General features: G+C 43.2%; 1 protein-coding gene across 1 annotated transcript in view; it reads right to left on the reverse strand.

Annotated features, from left to right (window-relative positions):
* LOC126215048 (uncharacterized) overlaps window positions 1-24,801 on the reverse strand; it is a 159,097-nt gene that overhangs the window by 16,220 nt on the left and 118,076 nt on the right. Inside the window, exons 10-11 of the mRNA XM_049941690.1 lie at window positions 20,392-20,611; window positions 2,757-2,884 (exon numbers count right to left, since the gene is read on the reverse strand). Coding sequence (XP_049797647.1) covers window positions 2,757-2,884; window positions 20,392-20,611 — 348 coding nt within the window. The remainder of the gene's footprint in view (window positions 1-2,756; window positions 2,885-20,391; window positions 20,612-24,801) is intronic.

The following is a 24,801-nucleotide window of genomic DNA, read 5'->3' on the forward strand; positions in this document are numbered from 1 at the left end:
CTTTTCTGTGATGTTTCCACAACTCTCCAGAACTCTCTTAGACGAGACACTCACAGAAACATTGGTATACTGGAAATTGTGTGCAAGAGGGCTCCCAAAACAGCTGACAGAGCAACACAAGGAAAATCAAGTCAATAGTGTGTGTGAGTTTCTCGAACAACATGAACTGGAGGAAGTATTTCTCATTACACACCTGACAAAGGAAAGACAGTCATCTCACAGTACCGTCACACCAATTCCCCATTTGCCGAAAAATTCAAAACCACAAATTCTGGCTCAAAAATCATGACCTCAATGTTTTGGGATAAAAAAGGAAACATTTTGGTTGATTTCGGCCTCAGAGGGAAAGGGGGGATGGGGAGACCATCCGTGCTCAACAATATTGTGAAACCCAGAAAAGCCCAAAAGGAGGAGAAAGCTAATGAGAGGAGTGTCCTTGTCGTATGGCAAGGCAACTCCTCACACAGCCTTAGCTTCCATCTTTTCACCTTCCTTATGGCACACATTAGTGGAATTAAATTTTCACCTGATGCGCAGGTGCAGAAAGAGGATCTGAAATTATGAAAGGAGCTGGGGAGAAAGATTTCTTTGGGGAGGGCATAAAGAAGCTTGTGGCATGGCTCAGTACACATACTGAATGGGACGGTGATTATGTGGAACAACAGTCAACAAGTGTATCAACAACAGCTTGCAATTTTTTTTCAATTACACTTTTCCTTAAAAAAAAATCTAGTAGACTTACTTGCAGAACATGCATTGTATTTAGTGTCTCAAGTTTGGCTGGAATTGCGGCCCACGGTGCAGGTTATAGCATAGTTGAGCCTCGACTCTCAGCACCTCAAACAACAGGCTACGTATTCTGTTTCTATTTGGTGCAATAAATGGCAGCTGGTTCCCGATGTAGGAAAATTTAACTTAATGAAGATGAGTAGGAGCAATCATCCTGTAATCTTCGAATACAGTATTGGTGGTGTGCTCCTTGATGCAACCACATTGATTAAATATCTAGACGTAGCATTGCATGGCAACATGAAAAGGATTGAGTACGTAATGTCAATTGTAGCAAAAGTGAATGGTCAATGCTGACTGATTAGGTGAATTCTAGGAAAGTGTAGCTCATCTATAAAGGAGACTGCATACAGAGCAGTCATGTGACTCATTCTCAAGAACTGCTCGAGTGTTGGGATCCCCACAAGGTCAGATTGAAGGAAGATATCTAAGCAATTCTGAGGCAAGCTGCTGGATTTGTTAGTGCTACATTAGATTGACTAGCGAGTATTACGGAAAATGCTCTGTCGACTCAAATGGCAGTCCCTGGAAGGAAGATATTTTATTTTCGTAAAATGCTATTGGGAAAATTTAGAAAACCAGCATTTGCAACAGACTGAACAATGATCCTATGCATCCAGTTTAACATCTTAAGTAAGGGCCATAATGACAAGATAGAAATCGTGGTTTGTAGGGAAGCATTAGGGTGTTACACATCTCTCCAGAAGAGCAGTGTGTATTATTACACATGCCGGATTGCAAATAATATTCTTGAACAAAAGAACTACAAAACAAATTATCATAATTACCATGTAACTGTTGTGTGGACATATTGTGTTAAGTGCACACGCAGAACCAGGTGCGCAGGATTAGCCGAGCAGTCTAAGGCGCTGCAGTCACGGACTGAGCGGCTGATCCCAGCAGAGGTTCGAGTCCTCCCTCGGGCTTGGGTGTGTGTGTTTGTCCTTAGGATAATTTAGGTTAAGTAGTGTGTAAGCTTAGGGACTGATGACATTAGCAGTTAAGTCCCATAGGATTTCATACACATTTGAACAGAACCAGGTGACAGGATTATATGTATTTCAAGACGGGATGGTGACCGCAGTAACCTCTGTTATGTACATTCATTATTGAAGCTCTATCTCAAAATGGAATTTGTCTGAAACGTAGGCAAGTTTTCAGTCTTGTTGAATGTTTCTTTCAATAAATATTAGAGATATTACATTAGACCCCTCACTACTCAAATCATTACGGAGCAAACTTTGATTTGACATGATGCAACAGAAGGATGAGTACTATGGACTGCAATGGACATCACACCAAATATCACATCAGTTAATATACATTTGCTCTTTCAACTGGGCTCATAAAACTATAATTTGGACAAAATTATGTTTAAAATTAGAACCAAAACTTTTTGAGAGGCCTGGATGCCTTATGAGACAGATTATTTACACTGACAGCACCTACATATCTCAGAAACAAAATATTTTCTAGAGCCACATGTAACAACTTTCAGGAGGTGTGCAGAACATACAACAGCAGAGTATGCTGATATTTCGCTTTTCTGCACAGAAAAGCAAAGTTTTTAACTCAAATGGATACCTGATGATACATCTTCTATCAATCACCCTAGGTAAATAAAAGAAATGACACAATTTTATTATTCAGTTTTTAAGATGGAAAAGTGATAAAATAAGCACAACTATTTATGCCCAATCTGACAACAATACACAAATCTCAAGATACATTTTGATGTAAGTGGCGCAAATTGGCTCATTGTATTCAGAGTAATAAGACTTTATGAAAAAATTGTGTGTGTGTGTGTGTGTGTGTGTGTGTGTGTGTGAGAGAGAGAGAGAGAGAGAGAGAGAGAGAGAGAGAGAGAGAGAGAGACTGACATTGTTGATGCTTACAGAGATCAGTTACATTTCATGTTTATAATCTTACTGTATCAGAAAAGTTGAAACAAACAGCATTACACACACCTTGTCCTCTCGTTTCGTTGCACAAATGTACTTGGGTGCAACCTTCATCTTTACAGGGCTGCCCAGTCCAGGGATGTGTGGCAGGAATGATGCAGATGGATGTGGAATGTTCCTTTGTCTTCTTCTGGCTGAAAACAAAAAACACTCTACACTGTTATATATTCAAATATTTGTTCATTTATATTTAACACTTGTCAAAAACTAAGACTACATTGGTTCTGAAAACAAGCAATTTTATTATTATTTTGAGCTTTTCCTCATTACAGAGGCTTATCTCCAACATAATAATTTACTCGGCAATTACAATAGAAAGAATAAGCGTTCTTAAACTATATTTTCAAAATATTCCTCCAGGTCTTTCAATCTTGTGTGTCCTCTTCCTCTGCGCCCATTCTCCTCATTGTGTGCAGTACATTCTGGAGCCAGGTGGTCATAGGTCGTCGTCTTCTTCTTCTCCCCTCCTGTTTCCACTCCAGTATGAATTTCGGCATTCTGGTTTCCTCCATTTGTCGTACACGCCAGTATCACTGTAATTTCTTCCTATCCATTACGTCATATATTCTTTCTTTTACTTCCATTCTCCTTATTATTTCGGTGTTCATTATCTATTCTTTCCTGGAGATTCTTACCGATCTTCTCCAGAAGTCCATCTCTAGAGCTTGTAATTTTTTAATGTGCTTCATGTTAATTGTCCAGGTCTCTGTTCCATACAGAACCACACTCTCTAATATGGATTTGTATATGATTTTTTTAGTTCTGCTCATTACATTCATGCTCCATAAGACTGACTTAAGCATCCCAATGACGTTCCACCCGCTACTGATTATTACTGTAATTTCTTCCTATCCATTACGTCATATATTCTTTCTTTTACTTCCATTCTCCTTATTATTTCGGTGTTCATTATCTTTTCTTTCCTGGAGATTCTTACCGATTTTCTCCAGAAGTCCATCTCTAGAGCTTGTAATTTTTTAATGTGCTTCATGTTAATTGTCCAGGTCTCCGTTCCATACAGAACCACACTCTTTAATATGGATTTGTATACGATTTTTTTAGTTCTGCTCATTACATTCATGCTCCGTAAGACTAACTTAAGCATCCCAATGATCTTCCACCCGCTACTAATTATTTTATTGATTTTTAACTGATTTTCCCTCGATTTCTAAAATGGATCCCAAATAACAAAGTGTTTATTTTTTTGATTTTCTTTCTTTCAATGTATAGCTCATCTGAATCATTAGTCAAGTATTCTGTTTTTTGGTAATTAATCTTTAAACCCCAAATTTTGTATGCTACTGCTAGTTGATTGCACATATAGTTACCATCCTCCCCATCTTGTGCTACGACTACTCGATCATCAGCAAGCAATACGAATACTAATATAGCAATGAGAACATATTACAATTCTCTGCGTAATGGAGGCACTGAGTGTTGAATAAACATTTACCCTCCTCAGTTCTCATGTAGCAGATATGCTGCAGCAAACAAACCCACTATACCCTGACTGCAGCACATACTTTACACCGTGTACTTTTTGAGCATCGCTTGTTTTTGTTTCTACATGTTTCCAGTAGGTGGCAGAATTTGCTTAAAAAAAGCTATTAGGCTGGTGCATACATTAATAGTGTTTTTCAATAAGTTTAATAAACACAACATGTACACATAATAGAGAATTTCGTCATCAATAATATATTCTCCTTCACTGTATACAACAGACTGCCAATGCTGCATTAACTATTTGATTCCATAACTGAAAAAGTCACGTGTTTTCGAGGTGAAGAGCTCATCGAGTCACATTCAGAGCACATTTTCACCTGGAAGTGAAGCTCCACGAAGCTTGTCGGATAGTGTGTAGAAGCGCTGAAAATCTGAGGGCACGAGATCGAGTAAATAAGGTGGGTGGAGAATGCGTCTCCAATCCAACTCTTGCACACTGTTTTTTGTCAGTCTAACAGAATGCAGGCAGGCATTATCGTGGATTCACGCAGTCTTGCTTGTCACCGTCCTCGGATTGCTTCTGCAAGATGCCTCAGTTGTGACAATAAATGTCCGCAGCGACGGTTACATTTCAGGGACGCAATCTGCAATACATCCCATCGCTGTTCCACCAGACGTGTAACATTACATTTTGTGGATGTGCACAAATATTTGTACAGGGAGTTGCTGCTTCGTTTGGGCTCAACCATTCCTTTCATTTTCACATGTTAGCATAAAGACATCATTCCTCATCATGAGTAATGATACAGGATATGAACGCTCGGTGTCATCTACGAGCCAATTGATGAAAAGTAAGCACGGATACACATATGACCACCCACTGCCTTTTCTGGTTTTGGGTTAGAGCACACGGTTTCTGAAATTTCCCCACTGCATGCAAATATCACACGACGGTGGAGTGATCACAGTTCATAACGTGTGTCAGTTCTAGAGTACACTGATGTGGATCATTGTGGATTAATGCAATTTGATGCTCTCCACCAAACCTTCAGGTCTTCTTAAACAGGGAGAGTCACTAGTGCCAAAATAATCCTCCCTAAATGGGAAAACTATTTCCTTTCCATTTTCTGGCGTTGGGTTGTTTGGGGAAGGAGACCAGACAAAGAGGTCATCGGTCTCGTCGGATTAGGGAAGGACGGGGAAGGAAGTCGGCCGTGCCCTTTCAGAGGAACCATCCCGGCATTTGCCTGGAGTGATTGAGGGAAATCACGGAAAACCTAAATCGGGACGGCCGGACGCGGGATCGAACCGTCGTCCTCCCGAATGCGAGTCCAGTGTCTAACCACTGCGCCACCTCGCTCGGTCCCATTTTCTGTCCAATGGCATTATCCCCACATATGGCACAAACGTTTCTGGCTGCCTCTGCTGCTATATATATATAACGTCGTGTGACGACAGCCTCCCGGCCGGTAGACCGTTCGCCGGGTGCAAGTCTTTCGATTTGACGCCACTTCGGCGTCTTGCGTGTCGACGGGGATGAAATGATGACGATTAGGACAACACGACACCCAGTCCCTGAGCGGAGAAAATCTCCGACCCAGCCGGGAATCGAACCCTGGCCCTTAGGATTGACAGTCCGTCGCGCTGACCACTCAGCTACCAAGGGCGGACTGTCATCCCTCTACTGAACTCAAACAGAAGAATATGTCAATGTTCCAATTACTGCACTTGACACACCATTTTTTAACAGCCACAGCTTCACTCACTATCTCCAAATGACAAAATGGCAATATGTAAACTCAAATAGCAAAAGAACTATAAATAAAAAATGTCAATCTACAAATAAACCTATACAAACTGCAATGCCAAGATGTAAAACAAAAACGCTATGAACTTATGTGACAACCTAGTATTTATTGCAGCATCAGGATATCTCTGAGAAACAAAGATAATTTCTATTTGTTTCCTGTAATTTGGGACTAGAATATGTCTAGAATACACTGTAAAATATTAGTTATCACTACCATATCAAACACATTATTGTTTAATCCATCACAATGAAACATTTTTTCAATACAGCACGGGGCTGGTCGGATGGTGCTTACGGGCACTCAACGGCGAGGTTATCAGCGAATACGGCACCGAGTCTATATTTCCCAACGAGCTATACCTTCACATTCCAGTGGCTCTGTTTCAAAAATTTCTAAATGATCGCACATTTAGTTTTTTTGAATATTGCACGCATTTCATTTCTTTATATCACAAACAATAACGATCTTGAACATGACCTAAAATTTTAGCACAGCATTCTGCAACCTTTTATTACACATTACATTCAGATGAGTCTAGACTTAACATAGCACATCAAAATGTCTGTCCACTAAAAATCATGTGAATCTTAATACAATTATTACAAATTATTGCGCTGTCATACAATCAATTACTACTACTACCACCAGTACCAGCACCACCACCGCCCCCACCACCACTAATGATAATGTTCGATGAATATCCTGTAACATTAATGCATATTAACTATGAACTACAGTTACCCTACTGTCCTTTAAAATAGCCACCTCCCATAATTATGCACTGCTGAGTTCTGCAATACATGTACTGGAAACTTTGCACAACATCTTCGTTTGGAATGGTGTTCAAAAATCACATCACATTTCGACAGATGTCAGGAATATCATCAATTCTCTTTCCTTTCAAAGAGAGTTTGAGTTGAGGGAATAGGAAGAAGGCTTGAGGACTGAGATCCGGCGAGTATGGTGGATGTTCATGTTGCACCACCCCCTTTTTTGCCAAGAACTGTTTGACGATATCGGCTGTGTGTGGGCGAGTGTTGTCGTCAACGGAACAATTAGTAACACTGTTGTGCATATTGGAGCCGTACCATGCGTAGACGTTGCATGAAACAGGCCAAAATTTCAACGTACTGTGCAGTGTTCAACGTCGTTCCCTCACGTAGAAATTCCTTGTGGATAATGCTTTGGCTATCGAAAAAGGTGATTAGCATCATTTTGATGCACGGTTTTTTGCCTGACCTTTTTCTGACGAGTTGATTTTGGAGAACGCCATTCCATGCTTTGCCGTTTCATTTCAGGGTCATACCGGAGATAAAAGGTTTCATCCTCAGTGACAATGCAGTTCAAGAAATTGGGTGTTGCATCCACTGTTAGACAAAATCCTGTGAAGCCTCTAAACGTGCCTGCTTCTGATCGTCAGTCAAGTGCTGTGGCACAAGACAACACTTTTCCTCTTCCGTAACTCCTGGGTAAGGATTTGTAGCACGGATTCACAGTTCTTCTGCAGTTCATCTGCTATCATATGCACAGTTAGTCGATGGTCATTCGTGTGAGATCCTGTCCACTCGTCTCTTATAGCATCCCTAGGAAGCTGTTTTCTCGGATAGCTAGACAACATACAAGCAGATCATATAAATGGAGTTTATTACAGTAGTAGAATTGACAGCACTTACCTTTCGTTTCCACATATTGGGTCGCAAGCAACTGGTGACTTGCATATAATCAATGCCCTTTGATAGATATAATTTCCGTGCACGCTTATCACACAAGATCACAAGTCACTGCGGCTCTTCTAGTTTAGGTCTACTATAGTTCAATTCTTTTATCTTGGCGGCTCGCGCATGCCCGCCCAGACGCGGGAGATTGCTGCGTTGCCAGTTGCACATGACGCACACGCCAATAGAAGCAGCGCCACAGGATAGCATAGTTCGCAAGCTTACGTTTAGGGGGGAGTGCGCCGTTCATGAAGTAAAGCCACCACGGCTGCATTAACCCTTTCGCTGCTACAGAGACGTGCTCCCTGCATTCCACGCTGTGCGCGATTTTGTCACTGCACTGCTCGCCTGTGCAGACACATGGTGTTCCCACTGCTTTGACACACTTATCATTCGATTTCACAAAAACTATTTGGCCCAAAAATTAGATTTTTACATGTCTTCTTGACTGATACCTTCCCCCCATAAATGACTTCATTTTGTTTCGATGTTCAATGCAGTTATTATGCAGCATTAAATATAATAAACCATTGCACGAAATTTTGAAGAGTTTGCAGAGGTAAAAGTCCATACAGTATACTTTCCGTATGGTTGATTTTAGTTGCCACAATGTTGAGAATGAAATGTGGACAAGATATCTAAATTTCATATAAAATTACTACATGTAATGCTGCATAATAACTGCGTTGAACATCGAAACAAAATTAAGTCATTTATGGGGGGAAGGTATCAGTCAAGAAGACGTGTAAAAATCAAATTTTTGGGCCAAATAGATTTTGTGGAATCGAATGATAAGTGTCAAAGCAGTCGGAACATGATGTGTCTGCACAGGCGAGCAGTGCAGTGATGACAAAATCGCGCACAGCGCGGAAAGGGGGTAGCACGTGTCTGCAGCAGCCAAAGGTTAATGAACAGACAAAGCACTAGAAATTTCAAAAAAATTGCATTCAAACGAATATAATTCGTGAAGTAGGGCACTTCGATATTGTTTTTAAATAATGAAAATATTAAGTAGCGCACAAGGTTTGAACTCATAACCTTTCGTGTGGAAGCCCAACACCTTAACCGTTATGCTAACGCAGCTCGTCTGACTACAGAATGCCATAAGGACTGTAACACATCACGCACAATACTGACAAACACTGTTGGTATGACTACGAATTACTCACGCTTCGTCGAAGTACAATAGGAAATAAACAATTACCGCTGTTCTTTATTGCGAAAAAGCGGTTCGTGAGATTGATACAAACACCTTTCATTGCTATTGCCTGAATTAGGAGTCTTATTGCTTGTTTGGTTTAATTAATTAATAGAATATGAAGCAATTGGTATAACGAATGCTTTTTCCAAACTTTCTATAAAAGAAAGTCTGCTATCAAGACATTGCTTTTGTTCTGTTACTTTATTTATGACTGAACGTTTCTAGAACTGAAGACACTCGTCCATGCTATGCACTGCAATCGAGATCTGGCAACATCGTTCTCTGTTCATTGGCTGACTGTGTTTTGTGACGTGAGATGCGCAGAACGAACCTAAACTCGGCCGCCAACATAAATGACGCGCACTTTAGTGCTCTCTTCTAGTGCGGCCGCAGCTAGGCGGTGCGTCACTTTTACTCTCTTCGAGTAGATGACGCTCCTGTTGTGACGATGTCCTAGTCAGCGTGCTATTGGCTGATGTTGTCTCACAGCCCTCTCTGCTCTCACATTCTCGATCTTCGTGCTGGTGCTTGTCGTTACCCTGGAACATTTAGTGATTAATGCCCTCACTTTCTCAATGTTTTCATCACTGATGGCGGTTACCAGTTGTCCGTTACAGAGATTGTCAGAAACACTTTCCCGGCCTCTTCAAACCAGGCAAACCACTCTTACACAAACTTCATGGGCAGTGCTTGATCCCTATAAACAAGTACCAGCACTGCACGCGTTTGTTTTGGTGTCTTACCAAGATTAAAACAAAACTTCAAATTGATCCTTTGCTCATTCGTTTTCCTGTTCTCAGTTCAGACCCAACGCACTAAACAAGCACTTCGTCCAACAGGTCAAACACAGAACACACACGATGCTCAACTGAACTATGATGGGGGCAGGTTGTCATCACCAGCCGCTACGCAGGTGCAGCGTTGCGAGTCGCCAGTGTTGCCTGATTGGCAGTTCTGACTCCATTCACAAAACTTTATTGTCAGAGACTGTATTATAAAACAGGAATGAATTCATGCATTCATTAACAACTTCTCGACTTTAATTCACAGTACAAAATACACATTCCTACTTCAAATTCTGAAGTAAATAATTCGACCCATACCTTCAATGTGATACTTGAACCAGCTTAGCTGCACAGAGACAGCCGATTCATGGCAAAATCATTGACAAAATAAGCCTCATTTCTTTCTTTTTTGATAGATCTGAGTCTCTCTCTCTCTCCTTTGATATTTTAATTTCAGTCAATATCAAGAAGCACAGTTCACAGAAACATGTAGTTGAAAAGAGTAATGGCACATTTACTGCCATCTCAGATATAGCTAGGTATTCTCTGCTTATTGACAACCAAAATGTTTCCATGTACTCCATAAAGTAAATTATTCAGAAGATCTTTCAAATCCAAGGAACACAGTCAAAACCATCAACACACACTCCATTTTTTTGAAATTCTGCTGCAAATACTAAATGTTCCTCAATTAAGTCCATTAACACCATTATCATCAGTAATGGGCCATACACTCGGGAACATCTCACACAATCCATTTTCAATTCTATGTATCCACTAATTTAACTTATTGATAAATCCTTTAATATTACCGATATAACTCAGAATAGTTTTGTTTCTACCTTGCGTTTTTCTGTTCAGTTCATTTACATGTATTAAAATATTAGAAAACTACACTAACTTGGATAAACATTCCTTATCCGCAAATAAATATTCATGGTCCTCAATTGTAAAAAATGCAAGCACCTCATCTCTAAGTCCAAACATACACATTAACACTTTACCTCGAGATAAACATCATACTTCTGAATGTAGCATAAGCACAGTGTGCTGTGATCCCATTTCTTGACACAAAAATGTAAAAATCTGCATATTTAGGTGTCAAATTTTGATGAGTTTCAGAGCTTTTACTATTTTGTCCATCACAATTTTCAGAGGACATAGTACAAAATTAGCACCAATGGCTTTGCAGTGAATGAAATATTGGCCAGTTCGGAAGTCAGGATTTACATCACATGCTTTAGCTACGAACCCTTTCACTTGATGTCATAGAAGCAGTTCTGTTTGTAGAAACACTGGTGTAATCCTTCTGCATTAATACATTTTGGACCAAGAAGTTTTGTGTGGTTGCCAACACCAGAGTACTTGTCGATGTGAAGTGAGAACTTACAGTTGCTCTTTATTTTCTGTCAAAACGTGTTCGATGTCGCTGCACATGTCATTAGCTTGCTGGCTGGCTGTGTCAGCGGAGAGAGGTATTTTTGAAATTTTAGTAGCAGCTTCTGAACCAAGCACATTTCTTTATACAATGGCACTAACAACATTTCTGCTACTTTATCTGGTTTTTTACCTCTTAAAATAAGTTTGGCTATTTTATAGCTAGCTTCCTGTACTTTTTGCAAAACACATACTGACGTAGTCATGAGATTCAATATTTATTTATTTTGTTTGAACAACTGATGAAAATAATTCACAGCTTTATTTAGCAGAGAGGAAAGTTTTACTGACAAATGTCATTTCAATTTACTAGCAACCACAGAAGCAAAAAAAACCTGCACGATAAATAACTGTCTTTCAACAGCATTCTGTTTCTTTTCTCTTTTTTTTTGGGCTTGATGTTTCCACTACTGGCACTCAAGGATGGACTACTGCATACAACAAACTTATTCATATCAGGGGAAAAAATTGGTTCAATAACACTATAATACAAATTACCAGCCTGTCGGCAAATTCGTTGCCTGGGATTCCAACGTGTCCTAGGTCCACACAAACACTGCTGAACAATGGGACCGGTCCAGGGCATAGATGGAGTCCTGGACGGATGCCACCAAAGGATGGCGAAGGTGGCACTGGTCGATAGCTCGCAGGCTGCTCAAGGAGTCAGTACACGAAAGAAACGATTCCTTGGGGCATGAACGGGTATACTGAAGTGCACGAGATATGGCCACCAGCTCTGCAATGAATATACTGCAGCCATCAGGCAAGCAATACTGTTGAAACTTCCTGGCAGATTAAAACTGTGTGCAGGACTGAGACTCGAACTCGGGACCTTTCACTTTCGCGGGCAAGTGCTCTACCGACTGAGCTATCCGAGCACGTCTCGCGCCCCATCCTCACAGCCTTACTTCAGCCAGTACCTCGTCTCCTACCTTCCAAACTTTACAGAAGCTCTTCTGCAAAAGGCAAAGGTCCTGCGTTCCAGTCTCGGTCCGGCAAACAGTTTTAATCTGCCAGGAAGTTTCATATCAGTGCACACAGAGTGAAAATATCATTCTGCATACTGTTGAATATGGCCTCTGTGGACAAAGGTGAAGGCAGCATTACCATTAGCCATTGAGCTGTCAGTGTAAACCACTTCAGAGCCCCGGAACAGTTCAAGAATCGAGTAAGTGACAGTAGAGAGCCACAGGTTAATGGAGTCCTTAGGGCCACACGAAAGGTCCAGGTAAAGCTTCAGCCCACAGCTACACCACGGAGGTGTACGTGAATGGACCTCGAGGAGAGGTGGTGAAGGGAAGGACTCCAGTTCAGACAGAAGCGATCGCACACGAATCACAATCATTAGCCCTGACCTGGGCTGCCTACGTGGGATGTGAACTGCCGTGGTTGGGAAAAGAAGACAGTAAATTGAATGTTCAGGAGAGCTATTAATGTGTGCAACGTAACTGGCGAGCAGTTGTGCACATCCGATTTTCAATTGACAGACTCTAGCCTCCAGCAGTACGCTTGTCACCGGACTCGTCCTAAAAGCTGCCGTCGCTAGTCGAACTCTGCAATGGTGCAATGGGTCGAGCAAACGCAATGCTGAGGACGCCGTCGAACCATAAGTCACACTGCCATAGTCGAGGTGGGATTGGACAAAGGCTCTGTAGAGCTGCAGCAGTGTGGAGTGTCCTGCAGTTGGTTTTGCTCAGGCAGCGGAGGGCATTGACGTACTGCCGACACTTCTGTTTAAGCTGGTGAAGATGAGGAAGCCGAGTCAAACGAGTGTCGCAAACCAGACCTAAGAATCGATATGTCTCCACTACAGTGAGGGGATCGTCATTAAGGTAAAGTGCCGGTTCCGGTACATGCCCACAGAAATGCACGACACACATCTTCACAGCGGAAAACTGGAAGCTGTGGGCTAGAGCCCATGACAGGGCCTTGTGGATGGCTCCATGTAGGCGACACTAAGCAACACCAGTACTGGAGCAGCAGTATGAAATGCAGAAGTCTGCAAATGCAGAAGTCTGCATACACAGAAGATGAGACGGAGGGGCCGGCAGCTGCTGCTAGACCATTAACGGCCACTAAAAATAGACACACACTCAATGCAGAGTTCTGCGGGACTACATTCTCCTGGATATGGATGGAACTATGGGACACACCAACTTGGACACGGAAAGTACGTAGTGAAAGGAAGTTTCGGATAAAAATCTGGAGTGGGCTCCGGAGACAACACTCGTACAATGTGGCAAGGATCTGACGTCGCCAGGTCGTGTCGTATGCTTTATGTAAGTAAAAAAAAGACGGCAACCGGGTCTTGACGTCTGGAAAAGGCTGTTCAGATGGCAGGCTCGAGGGACACAAGATTATCAGTGGTACAGCGACCCTGGCAGAAGCTGCCCTGACATGGAGCCAGTAGGCCATTTGACTCCACGACCCGACCCAACAGCGAACAACCATACATTCCAGCAGCTTACAAAGAACGTTTGTGAGGCTGATGGGCCAATATCTATCCACATCAAGCAGGATTTTACCAGGTTTGAGTAGCGGAATGATAGTGCTCTCCTGCCACTGCGATGGAAAGATGCCATCGCACCAGATCCAGTTGAAGATCATAAGAATATGTCACTTGTAGTCAGATGAGACATGTTTAGTCATCTAGCTGTGGATCCGATCAGGAACAAGAGCTGTGTCGGGGCAATGTGTAAGGGCACTGAGGCACTACCACTGCGTAAATGGGGCGTTATAGGCTTCACTGTGGCGTGTAGTGAATGAGAGAACTTTCCCTTCCAGCCACTGTTTGAGAGTGCGAAAGGCTGGGGGTTGTTAATTTTATGACACAGAGGCTCGAGCAAAGTGTTCTCGGCAATCGTGTTTGTGTCAGTAGATAACACGCCATTTATGGTAACACCGGGAACACCTTTTGGTGTCTGTTACCTGAAAAGACATTTGATCTTTGCCCAGGCTTGGGAAGGTGACGTATGGCACCCAATGGTTGAGACATATCTCTCCCAACAATCCTGCTTCCGTTGTTCGGTAAGTTGCCGAACGCAGGCACAGAGCCATTTAAAGGCTATGAGGTGCACCAGGAAAGGGTGCCGATTATTCCACTGTAGAGCTCGCCGATGCTCCTCGATTGCTTCAGTGAATTACAGTGACTGCTTTACACCGGGGGCACCCTAAAGAGAAAGGGATCGCACTTTTGGACACAGAAACAATTATTGTAGTCACCTGCTCAACCATCACATCGATGTTACCTTGTGGGGAAGATTCAATGGTGGCAGTATAGGTGAAAGTTTCCCAGTCCCCCTTGTTTAAGGCCCATCTGGGCAGGCACCCGTGGGCATGACGCTGGGGCAGTGACAGGAAGATGGGGAAGTGGTCATTACCACACAGGTCGTCACGTGCTCTCCAGTGGATAGATGGGAGAAGTCCCGGGCTGCAAACTGATACACCAATGGCCGAGTAACTACCTCGAGCCACACTGAAATGTGTGGCGGTCCCAGTAATTAAGAGGCAGAGGTCGAACTGAGACAGTAAAGTTTCAACATCTCTGCCTCGGCCAGTAAGCACGGTGCCACCCCACAAGGGGGTTATGGGCATTAAAATCTCCCATAAGTAGGAAAGGTTTAGGGAGTTGATCAATCAGTGCAGCTAATACATTCAGGGATACTGTACCATCTGGGGGAAGATACACATTGCAGACAGTTATTTCCTGCATTGTCATTCTGACAGCCACAACTTCAAGAGGGGTTGGAAGGGGCACAGGTTCACTACAGACTGAGTTTAGAACATAAACGCAAACTCCACCTGACACTCGATAATAGTCGCTACGTTTCCCGTAATATCCCTTTTAGCTGTGGAGGGCAGGGGTCTGCATTGCCGGGAACCAGGTTTCCTGGAGGGCAATGCAGATAGCAGGTGTAAAGCTTAACAGTTGCCGTAGCTTAGCCAGGTGACGGAAAAAACTGCCGCAATTCCACTGGAGGATGACGTCATCACAAGACTGGGAAGGCACGGAACATTCAATGAGGCACTTTACACCTCAGAATCACCTGCTGCCACTGACTTACTGCGTGTGCAGTCTATATCCATTGTGTATGATGGTCTGGCGAGATCTTTGTCCTCAGCGGACGCCAAAATCTCCACCCCATCCTCAGTCGCAGAGCTTGTAGGTAGCGGTGGTGTGGGTGCCACCGCAATTTCCTTCGGTTTCCCTATCTGGGAGGACTTCACTGGCTCAGTCTCCAGGACTGAGGATGAGCGTGAAGCCTTATGGCCCTTTGGCCACTGGCGGGTATCATGTTTCCCACTAGCAGAAACCTGGGAAGGGAGTGAGACAAGGGACCCTTTCCTAGTGAGAGAAGCCGAAGAAGACTTATGCTTCTCCGGCTTAGAAGTGGGGATGGACGTCCCAGATGGTTGGGGGGAGGGGTGTTGCTCCCAAAGTAGGTTGTGAGGGAGCAACAGGGAGCGAAATGCCCCACACCGCCAAGGGGACAGGTTCTAGGAGGCGACAGGAATTCGAGGAACTGAAGGGGCTGACAACTGTTCTCGAAGCGGCAGCGTATGAGGTTTCCGTAGCCACAGGATGTAGGTGCTCAAATTTCCTCTTAGCCTCAGTGTAGGTCAGTCAGTCCAGGGTCTTGGACTCCAAGATTTTCTTTTCTTTCTGGAGAATCCTGCAGTCTGGTGAGGAAGATGAATGGTGCTCTCTGCACTTTACACAGATGGGAGATGGGGCACATGGAGTATTGGGATGTGATGGGCATCCGCAATCTGAATATGCAGGGTGTATACATGGACAAGGAAAAAAAATTCCCGTATTTCCCGGTTAGAAATACACTTTCTCCCGGGTGAAAATACACTTTTTCCGTGTTAAGTGACAGTATACTCTTCCTTGGCACTGTAAAACTCATCAATTCTTTGAATGTTTATGGTTTTATGGACCGACGTAGAATTTCCCGGCACTTTAGAAAACGAAACTCTGAGGGGAAAAACACGTTTTGAAAGACCTTAGATGTGCAGCAACATATACGCTGCATATTTCTGTATTACGAAGGTATAAATTTGAATTCAACCAAACACCACATGTCACTTTTCGAGGCATTGAAATCGAGATTGCGATGCGCTTTTATAAGCCAGTCATAGCTCATGTCACGTGATCTCGCCAGCTGATGACAGCATAGCACACGTGATGTAGTCAGCCAATAGCAAGATCACTCTTAAGTCGCGCGAACACACAAATAAGAAAAGTTAATGGTTTAAATTAACATACATAGCATTCACGTATAATATTGGTCTCGAAGATTAATAAGCTGGAAGAGAAGCTAAGCTTCCACATATAATGCTGATCTTTTTTGCGCGTGTTACCCTTTAAGAGACATCACAGAAATGTGCCAGTAAAATTTTTAATAACGAAGTAAATGTCTGATCTTCTGGGCTCGAAATTATTCTAAATGGTCGTCCTCAAAGGATTAATTTTTAAATGAGAGTCAAATGCTTTGTGATTTAAGAAATTCATCGTACATTCTCGCACATAGTTCATCTTTCGTAAAAGAAAATTTGGTTTGAATGTAACGCTTTTCAAACCACCATTCGGCAATATTTTCCTGCGACCTGTTAGAAATAGGTTCACTTCAGCAGTTGGAAGAGAGCACCAGATAATAAGCGTCACCGCGCTACGATGACTCAGCAAGCCCATATGTTCGTAAATGTAAAACATTAAAAGATCTTGCATTATGTCATAAAAGAAACAAGACATCAGAGGTTACTTCAAGAGCATCAGAATTTCGTGGACCATACTAAAATGCATAATTCGGCTTAAAATGCACATTCATATGTCCAGATTCATATGTAAATTTTCTTTGAGTACCAGTACTGTATTATCTCATGTTCGGTTCTTTATTATGGCTTAATGCCATACGTGCGGTGGTGGTGGTTGTTGGGATGTGTAAGGGGGACTAAACAGCGAAGGTCATCAGTCCCCCATTCCAAAAACAAGCGAGACAAAGTCGCAGAGCAGATAAAACCCCAAGGGGGAAGGAGACTGCCCCCCCCCCCCCCCCAGGTGCTAAAGAACACAAATTAGGCAACGAACACTACAGAAAAGAAGAGTGCGGACGAACACCAGACAGAAAGAAATAGAAGAGAAGAAGATGGCCGGAGACTGGTTGACTGACCACGACAACAAAAAAGGGAAAGAGTCAACCATCTCACGGCACACCAGAACAGCAAGAGGCACAAGGACAAAAGACACAGAAAGGGAAAGGTGCAGGACCTCCCTAAATCGAACCATAAAACGGACTACCACGGATAAAATTTAAAACTTTATCAGCCATGGAGGCATCGTCAGATAAAACCAAAGCCAAAGTGCCCGGGAGATTAAAAGATTGCCGGAGTGTGCGCAGTCGAGGACACTCCAGCAAAATGTGGCCGACCGTCAGCCGGGACCCACACTGACACAGGGGGGGATCCTCCTGACGCAAGAGATGGCCGTGCGTCAGGTACGTATGGCCGATGCGCAGCCGACACAGGACCACCGAGTCCCTGCGAGAAGCCCGCAGGGAGGAACGCCACACGGCGGTCGTCTCCTTGACAGCCCGCAGTTTATTCGGGGCTGTCATGCCACGCCACTCAGCAGGCCACATCCCAATCAGCTTACGGCGCAAGCCATACGTGCACTTGAAATGCAGCGAACAGTTGAAACTAGCCAATAGTGTGAAATTAAACTTTCAAATAAAGCAGAAAAGATTAATGAAAGCCAAATCTCTTTAGCAAACCGACAAACATAACATCATTGTTCTGCAAGGCGACTGATTCTTGTCTGTCAGGAAGGTGTAAATAAAATCTAAAACTAGTAACACGTTTTAGCCTTCCGTAATTACGTGAACGTATTTTAATTCATTTGATAACTCCCGACCGCAAAAATCCGTTTGTTATCATTTAACGTGAGAGCAATAAACGAAGTGGAAACAACAAAATCACTGAACTTTAAACACAGGTCACGTGGAGACGACCCATTTCCCCACCACAACTCTGACTGCTCTGGGCATCAGCGCCAGATTTATTATAATTCCGAACCGTGGCAATATTAAGTAGTGGCGCCCAGCCACACTTCTGTAACCAGAAGTGGGAGAAGGTACTACTCATATGCAACTCAACTGCGCATGCGCAAGAGCCCGCCCGCAACTGCTCAAACGAATCTAATGTAAACAGTGCGACCTATTGTTTATATACCTCATTGATCGCAGGCAATTTGTTGTTATGAAGCATTGCATAGTCTTCCTAAAGCCTTTGACACACTTTGCTGTTGGCAGACACTTGTATGAGCACTGTGTTGTTGTTGTATTCGGCGCATTTCCTTTGGAACTTAAGTTTTACTTTCCATTTTTTTCTCTCGTTTATGTTTTGCTGTCACAGTATTACTCTGCAATACCGGGATACAGTAATATCCTTTGTTAGAGTATTGGTTCTTACCAGTCAAAAATCACAAAAATTTAACTGAAAACTAAAACAATGAAAAATTTCCGGGTTTTTCCCGGATCTCCCGGTTGTCCCGGGTCGTATACACCCTGATATGTGACGCTGGAAGTACAGCGGGAGGACTTACGGCCGTTCTTCCAGCACGGCATCGGAGGAGGTATATAGGGCTTTACGTCACACCGGTAGACCGTCACCTTAACCTTCTCAGGTAACGTATCATCCTCGAAGGCCTATACGGAGCTTATTGTCAGTCGCTTCCAGCCACTCATCCTCCCACTGACGCATGACCCGTGAGCTCAACAGCGAGGTGAGTGCCTGCAAGGGGATAGCACACTGAGATACTTGTGGGGCGAGACACGCCTCCTCGGCTGCGAGATCTGCCCGTTCATTCCCAGCAACGCCGACATGCCCCGGAACCCAGCAGAAAGCTACAACCTTCCCCAGTCGCTGTAGTCGGAGGAGGGCATCCTGGACGGTCTGGACAATTTTGTCTGCCGGATACAAACGTTGCAACGAGTGAAGCGCACTGAGTGAATCGGAACAGACGAGAAATTTAGGAGAGGAAGAATGTATTGTGTGCTCCAGTGCCCGCAAGATCGCAAAAAATTCTGCATCAAAGACAGTAAAAGTCTGAGGCAGTCGGACCTCGAGGACACGATATGGGAAAACAACTGAGCAACCGACAGAATCCCCTCATTTCGACCCATCCGTAAAAACAGCTACATAGTCGTGGTGCTCAGATAAAATGGCAGAAAATGCTGCATTAAAAACGGTGGCAGGAGTGCAATCTCTCTTGTACTGCAATAAATCTAAAATCACTCCGGGCCTCTTCAGTAACCGGGGTGGCAGGCGGTTAAAACCTTCGATTTGGGGTCGTACAGACTCCACACCGAGGGGCTCTGGGTGCCACCCAGTCTCAGCAAGGGCCACTTGGCAGGACAGCCATTGCCGGGAGCCCCGATGCCCCAGGGTGACCGGCATCTATTCGTCGGCATAGGTGGGGAGATAACGGCGCAGGCATCGGCAGAATGCTCTCTCTGTGGTCAGGGGGCTACAACCGACAGGGTACACGGTGGCCCCACCACAACAGACTGGCTACCGTGCTGGGTATCGGGTGCAAAGTGCACGGTCAATGTCGACACAGAAAGTGACACTGCATAGTGCGTGGTGGAAAACGCAGCCGGGAAGGTATCCTCACCCGAGAGATGGAGAATGGGCGGGACCGAAACGCGACGACGAGAAAATACGCTAAAGATCTCGATGCACAATGGACACGGTGCACCGTGTAAGGCGCCCTTCCCCTACTGGCTCGCTCTTCGGGAAAATTTCTACAATGAACAGTTCTATGTACTTATAAAAAATTAGGAGACCTTACTTTTGGGATTACCCTCGTATATCACTATTAGTGTAATTCATCACAAATCTACTCACGTCATTGGCAATAACCATTAACCTATTTCTATTAACAATAACATAGCACTACTAAGAGCCTTAATACAACAACAAATCCTGTAAATGTAGAAAATAGCACAAAAATTGCACCGTAATAGCACAAAAAAACCAGATACAGCTAAAAGCAAACATGTCATTTTTTATAATGAGAGACAACATGCACAGTACTGCCTAAGACCAACAGAAAAAAAAAGACTTTTTAAACGACGGTATCTTTTCTGCTGCTGACAAACAAGCAACTTGACTAAACTGAATTAAATCCGAGCACTGTGCAGTGTTTGAGGTGCTCCCTAGTATTCGAGCACTGTTCTTTGCCATTACCTGATTCGCCTGTCGTGCTGCTGCCAGCAGGCTGGGGGGCTTCTCCCGTAGACTCGGCTGCAGCGAGTCTGTCCCCGGTGTCATCGGAAGTGGCCGGTTTGGGCTCTTCCACCTTCGTCTCGCTGACCCGTTTCTCTCGGTCGACATTAGATTCGTCTTTGGCAGGCGCAGTCCCCTCGCCACTGGCATCGCCGTTCACAACTGGCTTCTTTTGAGGCGGCTTGTAAAACAGGTGAAATGTTTACATCAAATGCTACTCGGTCTAACAAATGAAAGTAAACACTAATATTCAATACTGTTTTACATTGGTTGTAATGGTCTGACCTAATCATATTCTAAGACTCACTGTTTAAGTATTCATGAAACTTTATTGCTTCAATTAATTGCAAAGTTCACGATCTTACATTTTCATAAATACAATGCTGTCCATTAAAATTGCTGCACGAAGCGGGATAGCAAGTACCAAAATCTGACTTATTCTGCTTATCTGTACTACTACTTAATGACAAGTCGGTCTCTACCAAAAATCTTGATTGATTTACTTCAAATTTTTACACGGTACCCTAATAAACATTCAGATGTATACTAGCTACATACTGCTTCTATACATAAAGGGTGTTCCAAAGAAACAGACTAACATTAGAGACGGGTTCCTTATACCAAAACGAGAGAAAGTTCTAGTAAACACAGGCCCTAAAATGCATACCTTAAGAGCGATGAACACTTGTTGAGTAGAAAAGGTATGTTTCACACAAGCAAAGATGAACAAGTGTTCACAGATCCTATGATATGCATTTTAGAACCCATGTTTACTGGACTTTTTACTTATTTCTGGATAAGTAACCTATCCCTAACGTTTTCCTGTGATTTTTTATTTTTCTGACACCCTGTACATAGAAATGGATGTGTGTATGCTCCACATGTCCTCCTAAACTGTTTTCAAACAAACTTGGCACGAATATTCCTTACTGTCAGCCACTGTGGGCCTAAGAACCACTTATCTATCAGAAGGGTGGGGGTGAGAGTAAGAAACAGCATAGCCCTTGAGGTGCAAATACTCTAACTTTAGTCATCCAGTATTTGAGAATTAAAGCACTTAGTAACTTGCAACAAACTTTACACATAATTTGAAACATTTACAAAACTTTTTCTCCCTTATAACCCCCACAATTTGATAAAAGGAAAAAAAAAGTTTATCTCTTACTACATTTTAGCTGTTCATGCAGTAAAAATGCCACATGAAGCATGATGTTTTAATTCTTTACTACTAACTGTATCCCAGACACATTTTGTATACAGTATTCATATATACCAACAAACTTGTATTGTTATACAACACATACACTATGTCATCAAAACTATCCTAATATGAAAAACATATGTTTTTACAGAATTTCGTAAACTATTTTTCTACATAGTTGCCACTATTGATTAGACATTTGTCATAGTGGAAAAACCAACTCTACTACACCCTCTTCACAGAAAGATGACACCAGTGGAGACAGCCACTGCGAGAGACCCCCCTTTTTTTTTATCAGAACACTTTTCTCCAAAATCACACTTAAAGTTCAAGAATGAGTGGTAGTCTGAAGGCACTAGATCAGGCCGTATGGAAGGTGACCAAACTGCTCCCAATTGAACTGTCGGGTTAGGTTTCAATGACACCAGCAGAAAGGGGATGTACATTGCTACAAAGCAACGTAATGTGTGGACTCGACACGCTCAAGTTATCTGTGTTTCACAGTATGATACCGCAGTGACTGTATCGCCTATGGGAAGGGACGCTACAAGCAGAATGCCCTATCTGTCGCAGAACACAGTGCACATGGCTTTTTGTGCTGACAACATTATTCTGAATTTTTGGTTCTCGGGGATTGTGAGTGCCTCCACTCTTCGACTGCTGTTTTAATTCTGGAGTGATATCACAAACTCAAGTTTTGCCACCAGTGACAATTCTGTTTAAGAATTCATCCCCCCATAACTGTATCTGGTAAGAGATGCCAAAGCACTGTCAAATCACTTCATTTTCTCAACATCTATAATCACTTTTGGAACCAGACAGGAACACAGTTTGTGAAAATTTAAGCAATCAATGACATTCTTGTGCAAGAGTGTTTTTGAAATTTGTGGAAACTCATGACAAAGCATTCTCATTGCGAATAATATGTTTTCAAGAATTTTCTCAATCACCTTCTCAACGAAACCATCACTGACAACAGAAGACCACCCACTCCATGCTTCTTCAAGAACAATGGTCTGTCCATTATTGAACTGGCTCACGCATTCTCTTACCACTCCACCAGTCATCACACTTTCACCACAAATCTCTAAAAATTGATGATGAATTTCAGTTGGCTTTACATTCTTCACATTCAAAAACTGTATTACAGAACACACTTCACAGTCAGTGAACCCAGAGGTTGTCTAAAGCATTTTGAACAATCACTAAGAAATGTAAACAGAACACAATCCGGTTGTAATGGCGTCAGTAGAAAGTCAATGAACCAGAAAGACATGTCTGAAGGTGCAGAACTGCAACAGTATTACCTTCATTAACACGTCTCTGGCGTTTGCCAGCCGTGGCTGGATAGACAGCATCGAAAATTACAGACACTAAAGAGCCAAAGAAACTGGTACACCCGCCTAATATCACGTAGGGCCCCCACGAGCACGTGGAAAGGCTGCAACACGACGTAGCACGGACTCGACTAATGTCTGAAGTAGTGATGGAGGGAACTGACACCACGAATTCTACAGGGCTGTCCATAAATCCGTAAGACTACAAAGGGGTGGAGATCTCTTCTGAACAGCATGTTGCATTGCTCAATAATGTTCATGTCTGGGGCACTTGGTGGCCACTGGAAGTGTTTAAACTCAGAAGTGTGTTCCTGGAGCCATTCTGTAGCAATCCTGGACGTATAGTGTGTCACATTGTCCTCCTGGAATTGCCCAAGTCTGTCGGAGTGCACAATGAACACGAATAGATGCAGGGAATCAGACAGGATACTTATGTACCTGCCACCTGTCTACACGTAATAGGTGTCCCATGTCTCTCCAACTGCACACGCCCCACACCATTACAGAGCCTCCACCAGCTTGAACAGTCCCCTGCTGACATGCAGGGTCCACGGATTCATGAGGTTGTTTCCATCCCGTACATGTCCATCGGATCGATAGAATTTGAAATCAGACTCGTCCGACCAGGCAACACGTGTCCAGTCATCAACAGCGCAATGCCGGTGGTCAACAGCGCAACGCCGGTGTTGACGGGCCCAGCCGAGGGGTAAAGCTGTGTTATGCAGTGATCGAGGGTACACGAGTGGGCCTTTGCTCCAAACGCCCATATTGATGGTGTTTCATTGAGCGGTTTGCACGCCGACACTTTTTGATGGCCCAGCATTGAAATCTGCAACAATTTGCGGAAGGGTTGCACTTCTATCACGCTGAACGATTCTCTTCAGTCGTCGTCAATCCCGTTCCTGGAGGATCTTTTTACAGTGTAAGTGACATCGGAGATTTGATGTTTTACCGGTTTCCTGATATTCACAGTACACACGTGAAACGGTCGTACAGGAAAATCCCCACTTCATCGCTACCTCGGACATGCTGTGTCGCACTGCTCGTGCGCCAACCGTAACACTACGTTCAAACTCGCTTAAAATCTTGATAACCTGCCGTTGTAGCAGTAGTAACCAATCTAACAACTGTGCCCAACACTTGTTGTCTTACATAGGCGTTGTCGACCGCAGTGCCGTATTCTGTCTGTTTATGTATCTCTGTATTTGAATACACATGCCTATACCAGTCTCTTTGGCACTTCAGTGTAATATGTAACAATACAAAAAACTTTTAACAGATTGAGCATTTTAGAATACATTCATTTCCCTACTGACATTTGAGTTATCTCAAAAATTTAATAGTTTTGGAGAAAGTTCAGTAAATCAACTCACTTTCTTCACAATAAAAAAAATTCCTGGATGGAGTAGAACAGATGTAGTTTTAAGCCCTTGCAATTTTTGTTCTTGTACCTCTCCAGTGGCAGGAGCTACACTTCCTTGGGTAGTGACCTGAACATTCTCAAGGGAATGTTTGGAAAGCTATTTCTTGTTTGGACAGTCAACAGGTTGGTATGTTTATGCTCTCTCTGTTGCAGGTGTTGTGGTCACACATCATGCCTCTTGCTAAAGGAATCTAGATTTTCTTAAATGTGAAGGAGGCACAAAAATACATAATGACTATTATAGCCATTATTCCCAATTTTGTGAATAATGACGTGTTCCCATCTTCTACTCAATGTTGTTATTCTTATTGCTTTTTGGGACTAGTAATACTTTCTAGCAGCCTACAGAGTGACCCCACAGTAACAGCCACAACTAATATGGCAGCGAGACAATGAATAATATACTATTA

Source organism: Schistocerca nitens, chromosome 12, assembly GCF_023898315.1.
Source record: "Schistocerca nitens isolate TAMUIC-IGC-003100 chromosome 12, iqSchNite1.1, whole genome shotgun sequence".
Lineage (NCBI taxonomy): Eukaryota > Metazoa > Arthropoda > Insecta > Orthoptera > Acrididae > Schistocerca > Schistocerca nitens.